Source organism: Protopterus annectens, chromosome 5.part0, assembly GCF_019279795.1.
Source record: "Protopterus annectens isolate FY-2018-M chromosome 5.part0, PAN1.0, whole genome shotgun sequence".
In the NCBI taxonomy this organism is placed as follows: domain Eukaryota; kingdom Metazoa; phylum Chordata; order Ceratodontiformes; family Protopteridae; genus Protopterus; species Protopterus annectens.
The window spans coordinates 26562174-26577007 of record NC_056735.1 but is presented as its reverse complement, the minus strand read 5'-3'; the positions used below and the strand labels follow the sequence as shown (position 1 = coordinate 26577007).

The window sequence follows — 14834 nt, the reverse complement described above, 5'->3', positions numbered from 1 at the left end:
TACGTTTTGTACAACTGGACACCTCTCTGAGGAAACAATATTTGATTTTCATCTGCTATGCAGTATGGTGTCACATGGCTGTCAGTGCCACAGTCCCACATGCAGCCACAGTTTGTACAGTACACCATTGTACCATTTAACCAGTAGAGAATGTGACACCCGTGCCCTGGTCCAGCAATCAAGGAGCCTCAACCCTCACCACTAACACCAGAGACTTCCCATACTCTGGAACAGACTACCTATCAATGTCAAACAGAGCTCCTCATTAGCACTCTTCAAGAAAAATATTGATGACTGGATGGGAAATAGGAAATTCACCCCATGGATCACTTCTGTGGCTCTGCTCGACAGGGGCACAGGAAAATAATTTTCTTGGGTGCGAAAGCCAGGGTAATTTTTTGGCTAGGCTTATATAGGCCATAGGGCCAATAGACTAGTACCTACCTATGAACCTATGAAAGAGCATCTCATATAAGAGGAAAGGATAACAAATACACACAGTAAAGTACAATTTCCCTTAAGTGCATACAGAGATCACAGTCAGTCTGGGGCTGGTTGCTCCTCTGCTCCCCAGGTCCCCAATAAGACTCCCCACTGGCACAGCTATAGGGTCCAAATCTCAGCCTAGCTGGCAAGCTAACCTCCAGTACCCTCTCTCTTCAACCAGTGCTTCATGTCCCTGCCCAAGTAGCTGACACACAAGCACACTTTGAGATAAGTATTTAAACAACTTCACAGACACTCCTGGGAAAGGCTGACACAGATTCTCCAGTTGTGCCCCTCTAACCAGACTATACAGTAGGAATTACTGCCATCACCAGCTAATTAATTATCAGCTACCCAAAGGCCCTTAAAAGGGTGTCCAATTATTACTGTGCTATATTATTATCCAATAGTAGTGTCACTTAAGCAATCAAGGCTTATTGGAAGGGCTTATTACAGGATCACTTATAAGCATGCAATTTACTCTAGAGCTTAATTTATCTCTACATAAACCAGCCACCGTTAAACGGTTTTAAAATATTTAATAATAAATAATTAATACCACAAGACAATACTACTATACCACAGTGCTATTCAATAGTTCAGAGATCAAACAGAACCTTAAAATAATTCAGTAGTACAATTCTGACATAACAGAAAAAACATTTAGTCTAATCTTTATAGTCCTAGCTATTTCTAAAAGAAAACACACTTCTAAGATAACTTACTTAAGAGCATAGGCAGTGCTGAGTTAGATGTCCAAGATCAAAATGCTTACAGTCTCTCTCTGAGCAATAGTTTTTAAAATCACTAACAAACATTTCTGCTGGGCCCACCCAGATTACATCATTTTGACACTTAGGTTTTCCCAGTATACACATTACATCATTTTGACACTTAGTCTGGAGTTCCCAGGCCAACAGCCAACATTATTTAACAATCTAACACCTGCTCAGGAAACTACAACAATAAAAGACATTTCACATGTACACTCTAGTAATTATTCCTTAAGTTAAAACAACAGAAAGAATGTGCTAGCTCAAACAGGCTGACTCCGAGTGCTACAGATCAAAGGATACATTTTAAATAATATTAACTTCAAAAGAAAGATTTGAAATGCTTGCCTTAGTTTTCCTTACAGCAGATGGCAATGTTGCTACAATCTTGAAGTTCAACATTTTATAGTGTTTTCTTTCATTTAAGAAACAAGCCTGTATTTTACATCTATATTTACAAATGCCAGAATTATGTATCAAATTCTATTAGGCTAGGCTGGCAGCCTTCACTTTTCTCTACCAGTCTTCACATCCCCCCCCCCCGAAGAACTCAAGCTAGTTTTTCAAGTGACCCTTGATAAACGCCGCTTGAGAGGGTTAGGTCTATCTGGGTGTACCGCGCCTCATTCTCTGTCTTGAGAGCCCATCTGCATTGGCATTGCTAATCCCATTGCGGTGCTGAACTAACATATATTCTTGCAACCCCAGGCTCCATCTTAGCAACTTGGCATTTTGCTGACTGTCTCTGTTTAACCATGTTAGAGGGTTGTGATCTGTCATAACAGTGAATTTCCTTCCATACAGACAAGGCTGAAGTTTCTGCAGTGCCCACACTATGGTTAGACATTCCTTTTCTACAGCTGCATAGCATTCCTCCCTGGGTTGGAGCCTATGACTGAGATAAACCACTGGGTGCTCTTCCCCCTCTGAAGAAATCTGGCTAAGTACAGCCCCCACCCCATGGTTCAAAGCATCCACTTGCACAACAAATTCTTTGCTGTAATCTGGACTGGCTAACACAGGAGGTCCTCCCAAAGCTTCTTTAAGCTTTTGGAATGCCTACTCACATGCTGGGGTCCAGACTATCTTATCTGGCCTGTTCTTCCTTGTCAGGTCTGTGAGGGGAGTAACTATGGTACTATAACTAGGGACAAACTTTCTGTAGTACCCTGCTGTCCCTAAGAATGCCCTCACCTGTTTTTTTAGTAACAGGTGCAGGCCATGTTTGAATGGCTTCCACTTTGGCAGGTTCTGGCCTAATCTTACCTCTCCCCACTCTATGTCCTAGGTAGGAGTCCTCTGCCATACCCACATGACATTTGCCTGGCTTAATGGTCAACCCTGCCCTCTGTAGTCTGCCCAGCACCTCTCTGACATGCTGAAGGTGCTCTGGCCAGGAATGGCTGTAGATGGCAATATCATCTAAGTAAGCAAGGATAAACCCTCCAGCTCCTACTAGGATATGATCTACCAGCCTCTGGAAAGTTGCTGGGGCATTCTTCATCCCAAAAGGCATCTTTGTGAACTCATACAAGCCAAAAGGAGTCACAAAGGCTAACTTCTCTCTAGCACTGGGAGTCAAGGGCACCTGCAAGTAACTCTTAGTAAGATCAATAGTTATAAGATACTTAGCCCCACCCAGCTACTCTAGGGCCTCATCTGTCCTAGACATGGGGTAAGCATTCAACTCTGTGTAACTATTTAATTTCCTGTAGTCCACACAAAATCTGGTGCTGCCATCCTTCTTTGGCACCAGCACCACTGGGGAGGCCCAGGGACTATTAGACTTTTGAGTCACCCATAGTTCCAACATCTTCTGTACCTCCTCCCTCAGAGTCTGCCTGACTCTCTCAGGCACCCTATAAGGGGCCTGCCTAATAGGCCTTTGGGTTCCTGTATCCACCTGGTGTTGCACCAAGTGGGTGCACCCTGGTTTCCCAGTAAACATGTCCCCAAATTCTTGCAACACTGCTCAGATTTCCCGAACCTGGGTAGGAGATAGCTGCTGGGATATTGCTACCCCTTCCATTGAGGTGTCAGTCTGAGCCTCACTGAGAAAGATCAGTCACCAGATTTCCCTCAGACTCCTCCAGCAATCCACTGCAAATGCTCAGCGCAAGGGTCTCCCTATCATGGTAAGGTTTCTTAATGTTAACATGGTACAATTTGTGGCCCTGCTGTCTGTCTAGCAGTTCCACCATGTAGCTAACATCACTTACATTTCTTACCACCTTGTAGGGTCCCTCCCAAGCTGTTTACAGCTTGTTGTGTCTGACAGGAATGAGAACCATTACCTGCTGCCCCACAGCATACTCTCTAGCTCAAGAATTCCTGTCATACCCAACCTTTTTCTGTTGGGCATCTGCCAGGTTCTCCTAGGCCAATCCCATTAGTTCCCTGAGCCTTGTCCTGAGTTTAGGACGTATGCCACAACAGACTCCTTGTGAGACTCACACTCACCTTCCCACTCATCTCAAATTAAATCTAGAGGTCCCCTCACCCTATGCCCATACAGCAACTCAAAAGGTGAAAAACCTGTGGATTCCTGGGGAACCTCTCTGTAAGTTAATAACAGATGGGGCAAATATTTTTCCCACTCCCTCTTAAACTGATCTGTAAATGCCCGTAGCATGGACTTGATTTTAGAGTTTAACCTCTCAACAAGACCATTAGTCTGGAGAAATTAAGGGGTGGTCTTCATGTGCTTCACTCCACAGGACTTCCACAGACAAGCCAGCAGGTCTGACATGAAATCAGCACCTCTGTCAGACAGTATTTCTTTTGGGAAACCCACCTTCCTGAAAATCTCTAACAAAGCATTTGCCACCTTCTCTGCCTCAGTGGAGAACAAAGCCACTGCCTCAGGGTATCATGCAGCATAATCCACTATCAATAGGATATACTTTTTCCCTGTGGGGTACTCATAGGATCCATAATATCCATAGCTACCCTCTGAAATAGCTCCTCAATCACAGACAAAGGCATCAAAGGAGCTCTCACCTTATCCCCTGTCTTATCTACCTTTTGACACTGCCCACAGGTCCTGCAGTACCCTGTTACATCTCAGGAAATTCCAGGCCAATAGAAGTTCTGCATAATATGCCTCTTTGTACTTTTTATGCCCATAGGACCTGCAAAGGGAATATCATGGGCTATAGCTAGGAGTGCCAGATGGTAGGCTCTAGGCACTACCAACTGCTGTACTCTCTCACCTTCTAGCCCTCCCTCAGGGGTCCACTCTCTGTACAGTAACCCTTTGTCCCAGTATAAAGATTCCCCCTTTCCTTGAAAATCAGGTACCTCCCTAGCTACCTGCCTCAGGCCTTGCAATGTAGGGTCTGAGAGCTGAGCTTGTCTCAACTCTTTCCTTGTAACCCTTCCCAGCTCCCCTTCAACAGGAAATCTGGCATCCTCTGACAGTGGTGTCTCACTGTCAGCCTGGGTACTACTACTCACCTCTACCTTTACAGTTACCCTGTCCAAGGGAACATGAATGCCCACAAGCAGCTGTGGCTCACCTTCAGTCTCACTGCTACAGTGTAGCTCACTCCCTGAAGTAACCACCTCACCAATCCTGGCTGCAAGTATGTAGTCTGTCTGGCTCTCCCTCAGGCTACCAGACTCACATGATTGTCTCTTAGCCTCACTGCGTGTAACTTCATAAGCACATGGTACTGCCTCACTCAAATCCTTCCCTCTCAGGACATCTACAGGATGGTAGTTTAGTACCCCTGTTGTGTCAAGACAACATACTACTGGCATTTTGCCTTTCCCACTTACTGGCTCCCTCACCACTAGTTTCCCACATTGCCTCTGTGGACACTTGTATGCCACATGGCCCCACTGGTTGCATTCAAAACATTTAACCCTAGCTCCTGGATGTGTACCTGGACTAGTGGCTTCCCCTGCTACTGGCAGATTCTGTTCTGGCAGTCTGTGCTGCCCACCATGGGTTCCTTTAGACCCATGAGCAGTACTGGGGGTCCCCTTCCTGTGCAGGGCTGCCCTGCTGGCCAGATATAGGTCTCCCTTCTTCCCCAACTCATCTGAAGTAGCACATTGTCTATCAGCTAACCAGATCCTCATGTCCTCAGGCAAAGTGCTAAGGGTTTGTTCCCTCACCAAAAGGTCTGCCAGCCCTTCAAAAGTGGTGACCTGACATCCACTCACCCAGCTATGAAAATAAGTGCTCAGTTCAGCACCATATTCACTCACACTTTCATCTGCCTTGAGTCTATGCTCACGAAACGTATTCCTATGCATTTCAGGTGTTCGCTTAAAACATTCTAAAAGACATTTTCTTACAGCAGTATAATCAAAACATGCAATATCAGACATTTTAGCCAATGCATTTACAGCTGTACTGTGGAGTAAGGAGTTCAGGAACCGTACCCAGAGCCTTTGGTCAACACTATACTGTTTGCATACCCTGTCAAACATATGAATGAAACTATCTAAATGATCCCCCCTCTTTAAATTGCTGAAGAAATTTACTGACCCGTTGTGCTTCTGGGGTCCAGTTACTCCCTTCCCCATTACCTCCATGACTCATGCCTCCTTTGACAGTCTTTTTCCTCGGCCTCTATCTCCAAATGCCTGGCCACCAGCTCAAGTCCCTTTAGCTCCAGCTGAATTTTTAAGTCCACCGCAGAAAAGTTGATCTGTCCATTCTCCGAGGATACTGTATCTCCACTTCCAGTCTGATTGTCCTTCATAGAAAGGTTGAGCTGTCCATTTTCTGAGGATATTGCATCTCCACTGCCAGTCTGCTTGTCCACCTGGATGCTGTTTTCTGATGCAGCTGTAACCAAAGCTGCAGTCAGGTGTGCCTTAGTCAGGTTTCCATGCACCAGTCCCCTAGCCTGGCACATCTGTGTCAGCTGGCTCCTTGTCAGCTTTCCATAATCCTCTACTGACATGCTGCCTGCTCACCCTGACTAACTAAGCTAACAAAAGAAATAAAACAATTGTGATCTGAACTCTGCATGGCAGATTTAGAGTACAAAACACCTTCAAAGATCACTGTACATAAGCTACTGGATTCACCCTACTCACATCACTACAAGACAATTGGTATTTGCCAGCTAATTAATATGTGATGTGGATATTCCACCACTGCCAAACACATGTGATGCCCATGCCCTGGCCCAGCAATCAAGGAGCCTCAATCCTCACCACTGGCACCAGAGAGGGCATCTCATATAAGAGGAAAGGATAACAAATACACACAGCAAAGTACAATTTCCCTTAAGTGCACACAGAGATCACAATCAGTCTGGTGTTGGTTGCTCCCTTGCTCACCAGGTCCCCAATAAGACACCCCAGTGGCACAGCTATATGGTCCAAATCTCAGCCTAGCTGGCAAGCTAACCTCCAGTACCCTCTCTGTCCAACCAGTGCTTTGTGTCCCTGCTCAAGTAGCTGACACACATGCACACTTTGAGATAAGTATTTAAACAACTTCACAGACACTCCTGGGAAAGGCTGACACAGATTCTCCAGCTGTGTCCCTCTAACCAGACTATACAGTAGGAATTACTGCCATCACCAGCTAATAATTATCAGCTATCCAAAGGCCCGTAAAAGGGTGTCCATTTATTACTGTGCAATATTATTATCCAATAGTAGTGTCACTTAAGCAATCAAGGCTTACTGGAAGGGCTTATTACAGGATCACTTATAAGCATGCAATATACTCTAGAGCTTAATTTATCTCTAAATAAACCAGCAAAAGTTAAAAGGTTTTAAAATATTTAATAGTAAATAATTAAAGCCACAAGAAAATACTACTACACCACAGTGCTATTCAAGAGTTCAGAGATCGCAAAGAAACTTAAAATAATTAAGTAGTACAGTTCTGACATAACAGAAAAAACACTTAGTCTAATCTTTATAGTCCTAGCTATTTCAACAAGAAAACACACTTCTAAGATAATTTACTTAAGAGCATAGGCAGTGCTGAGTTAGATATCCAAGATCAAAATGCTTACAGTCTCTCTCTGAGCAATAGTTTTTCAAATCACTAACAAACATTTCTGCTGGGCCCTCCCAGATTACATCATTTTGACACTTAGGTTTTCCCAGTATATACATTACATCATTTTGACACTTAGTCTGGAGTTCGCAGGCCAGCAAGCTACATGGGTGGGAGGATGGTCTAATGGTTAAGGTGTTTGCCTTACAAACACAAGGTGCAGGGTTTGAGTCTCACAAGGGATAATTGGCTAGGCTTAAAATGGCTTGTAAGGGCAATTAGCCTAGTAATAATCTATGAATCTATTATTTAACAATCTAACACCTGCTCAGGAAACTACAACAATAAAAGACATTTCACATGTACACTCTAGTAATTATTCTTAAATCTAAAACAATAGAAAGAATGTGCTAGCTCAGACAGGCCGACTCCAAGCTCTACAGATCAAAGGATAGATATGAAATAATTTTAACTTCAAACAAAAGATTTGAAATGCTTGCCTTAGTTTTCCTTACAGCAGATGGCAATGTTGCTACAATCTTGAAGTTCAACATTTTACAGTGTTTTCTTTCATTTAAGAAACAAGCCTGTATTTTACATCTATATTTACAAATGCCAGAATTATGTATCAAATTCTATTTGGCTAGGCTGGCAGCCTTCATCCTTCTCTACCAGTCTTCACAGAGAAAAACATCACCAGGTAGCCGCTGCTCATTACCAACCCCACGAGCAGGTGCAGTGCAGTAGGTCAGATAGTGATATAATCAGGGCACTCACTATATAGCCACTCAGTAAGTCTGCACCCATACTTAACAGGTGATGCACACATATTCAGTATCTTTCTTACTCTTATTTGCCATGACTCAAACTCTGATTATATCCTAATTTCCTTATAGCAAAATATCAAGCCAGATGAGAATCAAGAGTAACGGTTCACAGAGCGCCTCCTGTCATGTCAACCTGTCACTTATTGTTTGGTTGACTGCCTGGGGTACTGTGTTATGATTCCCATGCTATACAATGAGTACAGTGACAACAGGATTAAAACATAATTACAAACATACCGCAACCCATTCATTTTTTTTTCCAATGCAGTGAATTTCACAAATAGGCACAACTATCAGGTCATCTGCATAAAAAAAAAGGAAGCCACAAAACTCCCAAACATGTTTACTCATTTAATAATTTCATTATAATGACTGTATTTAACCTAGAATACTGAAAGACTTAAAGTAGGTTAGAAACAAAACAGACAGATTTGTACTGTTAACAGAATCACAGCAGGAAACACACTCTCCTAGCAACTGGGGGCAGCAGAAAGCACAAACACACTTCTCTCCTAGCAATCGGGAGCAGCTGAAAACTCCTCTCCTTAAAAAATGGTACATAAATGAATGTTGTTGTGTCTTTCAGCTTTTCCCGGTTAGGGGCTGCCACAGCGGAACTCCGATCTACTAATGATTGGCAGTAGATTTTTACATGCCGAGTTGCCGGCTCTGATGCAAAACCTTCAACAAAGGCACACCCATTCATGCATATCTCCACACAGAAGATGCTTTAGCTGAGAATCGAACAGGACAACGTTTTACTGTGAGGCGATAACGCTACCGCAGCACCACCACCGCAGTACAAAAATGGTACCTAAATGAATGTGATAAGAAAACATCACATCATGGACATCACAAATTAGAAAAACTCTTCTTACCATTCTGGCAGCAATGATCAGCACTCGGGTGGGCAGCATAACTCTCCTTAAAAGCAGTACCTTGTACCCGAAAAACACACACTTAACCAACGGAACAGCCAGTTAGTTTAATTTCCCCATGCTTGTGTTTTCCACGTTAGCGTGCGAAGCATGCATGGTCCTCTTTCAAGAAAAATGGCAACATTGATTTTTTGTGGTAAATATGTCACCTCGTTGATTTTATTTCTTTATTTTATTTTACATTTGTTTAATATGAAGGTCAGATTGGACAGAGCTGTCCGTTTTCAGCGGAGGCCCGGTGACAAAAGCTCCAGAAAAATGTTAATTTTTCCCTAAGAGGGAGACGTCTTGCAGCTGTAAAGGTGGGGGTAGGTGCTCCCTCCTCCCTCCTCCTCGCTCTATGGTTCCAGTGCCCTTGATACTAAGAATGTCTCGGGCTGTTTATCCCAATAATAAACTATTTAGTTATTCAGAGCACATTTTCAGTAAAGTAACTTCTTAGTCCTTAGAATTATTTTCAGCTGTGGGACAGTTCATATATCTATGTGGCTTCATCAAAGGTCTTCTTATTCTGGAGAACTTTAAAGGAATGTATATCCTGCACAAATGGCCATGCCTGATACACTATGGCATCATTAGAAGAGACTGAGAAGTTCCTTTTTCACTGTAGTTATTTTTACTGTTGCACTCCTTTGTGTCTCTATTTTCTTGCAAGAACACTGGAGGTAACATTTTTCATTTGCTTTTTTCTTATAATGTCAGTTTTGATATGTCTGTCCTGTACAAATGTCTAAACTACTATACAATTTACTATCTTCCTCATGGACTACATTGGATCTTAGTACAACAGCTCTGCAAATAATGCAGTCTTCAGACTTGGACTTTCCCATGACTTTTCTGTTCTTAATTTGTCTTTAAACTGTAAGTCTAGTATTATTTTATGTTTTCTATAAAAATAGCATCTCAATTCCATTTCTGACGTTTTCCTCATTTCCTTTACTTTGTACTGATTTTCAGGCAGCAACAACGTAGGTGAAGGATGCATTCTGTTTTATAGCCTTTTGCATATTAACATTTAAGCTAGTGAGAGACTTGAACCCCTGCAGAGTATTTCTGTATTGTGTTTCAAAGCTGCAATATGACCGTCCTCATAGTTTTTTGTTATGTCTCTTTCCATGATTCTTCACTGTTTCAACAGGTCTCTCTACATGTTCATTGGCTTAATAATTATATGGATTAGTAATAAAATAGCCGAATCCCCATTCATGCACAAAGCAAGAATTAGTTAGCTGCTGCAAGTTTACATTACTTTCTCACTCACTGTTAGCCAGAGATGCCAAGTTTCTTGTTGTTTATGTCTGAATTGCTCCCTTAACTGTGACAGACAGCTGCCACTATCAGAAAAAAACTTGCTTCTTTACAGCATTAATTTCTGAGATGTTAGATACAATAACAATTTAAGTAGTCCATCAATTCCTAACACACAAATTTTAATGCAAATGGGACAGATAGAAGTGATGGCTATCAAACATTGCTAGGAGAGTTTCTCTAAAGGTTGCATTGTAATAGGTAATAAGCTGTAAGACCTAGAAGAGGCGATGTGAGACGTTTGTCAATTGTAACATAATGTGCAGAGTATCGATGAAATGCCGCAAAAGAGGAGAAGCTGCTAAGTCCTGTTTGATATCAATGTGACAATGTAGGAATAATTTTAAGAAGGAAAAAAAATAAACTTTAATATTACAACACTTTTATATGCATGTGGTGGATCTTTAAAGAGAAGATGTTGCAATGACAGTAGCAGCTTGTGGTCCGTACAGTATAAGCTTAATGTATTATCACAGGCTGAATGCATTTTAGTGTAGTCTCCATTATGAACATGATGGAGTTTGCTAAATACAAAATATATTATTTTCTCTTTTCAACAAATCAGATAAATGAAAGTGTTTCTGATTAAGTTGAGCTAATTCATTTTCAACTTCCTGACTTGTGTTGTGTGAGCAAGTGAGCATGTTTATATTTGCAAATTTGTGTGTGCGTGTGTGTGCGTGTGTGTGTGTGTGTATGTGTGTGTGTGTGTGTGTGTGTGTGTGTGTGTGTGTGTGTGTGTGTGTGTGTGTGTGTGTGTGTGTGTGTTTAACAGAAACACATATATAGTCATTGCTTCTTTGTTCTATTAATGACTTACAAGTAATGCAACCATTGGGCATTAGCATTTGTTATATCCTCTTGCAATATTTTTGCTTTTACACATATGAATATTTACCTGTACAAGAGTAGAAAAGAGTGAAGTCTTTTCCTAGCAAGATTTAAGTATGCAGTCCAATGTAATAAACCAATACAAATATTGATCAGAAGCCTATGAATACTGTGTTAACCAGATGCCATCTTTTTTTTCATTTAGAGCTACAAAATGAAAAGACTCCATACATAATTCTGGGTTCAGTCAGTGCAATATTTCTACTGAGTTTGGTTCTGTTCATCTTCATTTACACAAAACATCTAGAAGTATTACGGTATAGTTACTTTGGTTATAATCAAATAAATTTACTTACCCTCATAATAATTTAGAAAATGATGCAATTTGCTTTATTTCATACAGAAACTGCTGCAAATCAAGAATACCTTCCAGAATTGTATCCATACCCATGGTAAGTGGTGTACTCGTGAAATACTTCTGCATTCTGTCAAGGCCAATTGTCTTTGCCCTTTTTTTGCAAAATTACTGCTGTTGTAACAAAAAAGAAATAATAGGTTCATAGGTAGCCTCTGTCAAGAAGAGCCAATGAAGTGATCCCAGGGGTGTATTTTCTGTTACCCATCCACTCGTCAAGGTTTCTCTTGAAGAGTGTTAGTGAGTGGCTTTGCCTAATGTAGATAGGAATTTTGTTCCAAAACATGAGGAGTCTCTATGACAGGAATCTATCCATCCAGCATGTTCTATTTATTGTTGTGGCAAGGTTTAGCTCACTAGAGTGACTCACAGTGACTTGGATTTTTTTAGGTGGAGCATGTCCATCAATTCTGAGTTGGACATGGCTTTGTACGTCAGGCAGAAATCACCTCTGAGTAAGCGATATGACATTGAGTACAGCCGGAGTTTTTCCAGTCGGGCTGCATAGGACATGTGTTTGAGGCCAGTAATCCTCTTGGTGAGGTATTTTTGTGGTCTTTCCAGCTGTTGGAAGTGTATTGTGAGGTACATCCCAAATGGGGCATTGTACTCTATGATGGGTCTGATGAGTGATGAGTAGAGGGGCACTATAACCTCTATTTCTAGATGCAAACCCTTTAGTAATTAGATGGGTGACATAGAAGGATTTCCTAACTACTTTGGCAATATGATTGTCAAAGGAGAGATTACTAGCTACCTGTGTCCCCACATCTCTTATTTCCTCTTCTATATTAAGGGGGCTTCCACCTATGTGGTAATTCATGGGTGTTTTGTTTTTCCCAAACAGGATGACTATGCATTTTTTGGCATTTAGCTTGAGACCATGACTTTGACACTAGGTGCCCGTCTCAGTAAGGCCCTTTTGGAGAATGTCAGTGTCAGCCGGTGAGTCAGTTATGGTTCCCAGTTTGCAGTCATCGGCGAACTTGGTTAGATATAGTCCTCTTGTGTTTGCCTGTACTTCTGAGAAGTATATGCCGAACAGTAGGGGTCCCAGCACCGAGCTTTGTGGGACACTATTTGTGACTGGTTTAGAGTCGGACCTGGAGCCTGCTATTCTTACCGTGTGAGTTCTGTCTGTAAGCCAGTTGGAAACCCATCTCGTGACGTAGGGGTTTATGTTCAGGCTGGTGAGTTTTTCTATAATTCCCGAGTGGGGAATGGTGTCAAAAGCCTTGCCGAGGTCAAGGTAGGCTGTGGAACTACCTTCCCCTCATCTATGGCCTTGGTGACTGTCTCTAAGAAGTCAACCAGGTTTAGTAGGCATGATCTGCCCTTAACAAAGCCGAACTGGGTTGGGTCAAGTGTTTGGAGGTTCCCAATGTCTTTGTTAATGAGTTCCATGATGATGTGCTCCATAGCCTTGCAGACCTGGCTAGTCAGGCTTATGGGGCGATAGTTACCAGGGTCAGTTGTGGCCCCTCCTTTATGGAGCGGAATAACTGTTGCTGTGCGCCATTCTATGGGCACATAGCCTATGCATGTCTGTTTCTTTAATGTTGTTTCTGATTTTACATATCTTCCACAAATGTTTTGGAAAATATACACACAAACAACAAAAATAAAAGACTGAAAACAACTAATTTACATAACAATCATGCAAAAGAATTCCAGAAGTGTAATGGACCAATGCTCATCATATTTCCCATCAAAACAGGCAAGATCAGTGAGGACCATATTTACATGTTGGACACATGTTTTTACTTTCTTCTCTTTACATGGGGAACGTTAGGAATTTGCTTTCAGTTAATACCAACTATAAGGATAGGGATATGCAATATTGAATTCATTTCAGTACAAAAGGTCAGGGTCAGTGGCTCAACAGGTAGCATACTTGCCTTTGAAGCTGAAAGATCACATGGTTATGGGTTCCTTTCTTGCATCAGATGGCGGCATTCATTTTCCATTACTGACAATGTAATGCAGTATGGGAAATTGCTGCATTCCAGAGCTGCCATCTTTTGAAAGACACAAAGTCACATGCTGGAGTTGGTGACAGCTTGAGAAACTGTAAAAGGTCTCACGAGACTTACAGAAAAAAAAAAAAAAAAAAGAGTACGGGACCGTTTTATTGATTTTATCAATAAACACTACAGTTTTTATATTACACAATATACAACCATTTTTACATTAGCAATAAATATTTTTTTTCCATATTTTATACTGTATTTCCCTTATTTTTTCAGTATTATTCCACATTTTTTCTACACTACTCCTTTACATCTACCCTTCCAAATAAGCCAAAAAAAAAACTAGATGCTTATGGTATTATCTGTCTTCAGTTAAGTAATTTTCCCACCATAGATTCCATACATAATGTCTTCTATTTGCATAAATTCTAATTACCTTGCATTTTAAATCTTTTCTCCAACCTCTTTCACAATCCATACATTCTTTTACAATACAAAAACACATGTTGCACTGTTTTCTGTTTCATTGTGGCATCCATTCACTTGAAACACTGTTACCTGAACCCCACTCGGCCTTTCTGAGAACACTGGAAAATATGAAGGTCTCTCCAAGCACCATTATATTGGGCGACTTCAACTACCCAAACATAGACTGGGAGCATTACTCTAGCTCCAACACCCTAGCCCAAAGGTTCCTAGAATTTATAAACTCAAATGCTATGGAACAACTTGTTACCACTCCCACAAGAGGGGAAAACAAACTGGACCTGATCATCACCAACATGGAGACTCTATGCTCCAGACCAGAAGTGTATCCCTCACTGGTAAGATCAGACCATAAACTAATCTCACTGGATATTCACATCCCGACCCCACCCCCTGCCCAGAAAACCACAGTGAAAAACTTCTCTAAAGCAAATTTCACACTCCTCAAAACCGAGGTGGAATCCTTCAAAGCCCCCGGGCCTGTGGAAAATACGGCCCAGACCGCAGAATCCTTTATAAACGCATTCTATGAACACCTTCAGGAATGCATGGATCATACGATCCCAAATAAAACCAAGACCCAATCCTCCAAAGGCAGACGCCCTGTCTGGTGGACCCCAGCCATAAACAAACTATGCAATAGAAGGAGAAAGCTACTAAATGACAGAGCAAAATCCCAAAAAGGGAAGGCATCACTGATCAGTATTAGCAAAAAACTACGGGCACTCATAAAATTGTCTAAGGCCAGCTTCGAGAGAAAAATTGCACAGGGCACTAAGGATAATCACAAAGCTTTCTTTAGTTATGTTAGGAACCTGGGTGGTAA

General features: G+C 41.7%; 1 protein-coding gene across 1 annotated transcript in view; it reads left to right on the top strand.

Annotated features, from left to right (window-relative positions):
* Window positions 1-14834, top strand: part of LOC122802456 — a gene marked incomplete in the record, with an annotated part of 745162 nt that overhangs the window by 696979 nt on the left and 33349 nt on the right. The window contains 2 exon segments of the mRNA XM_044072077.1: window positions 11343-11454; window positions 11541-11589. Of these exon segments, the coding sequence (XP_043928012.1) occupies window positions 11343-11454; window positions 11541-11589 (161 nt within the window).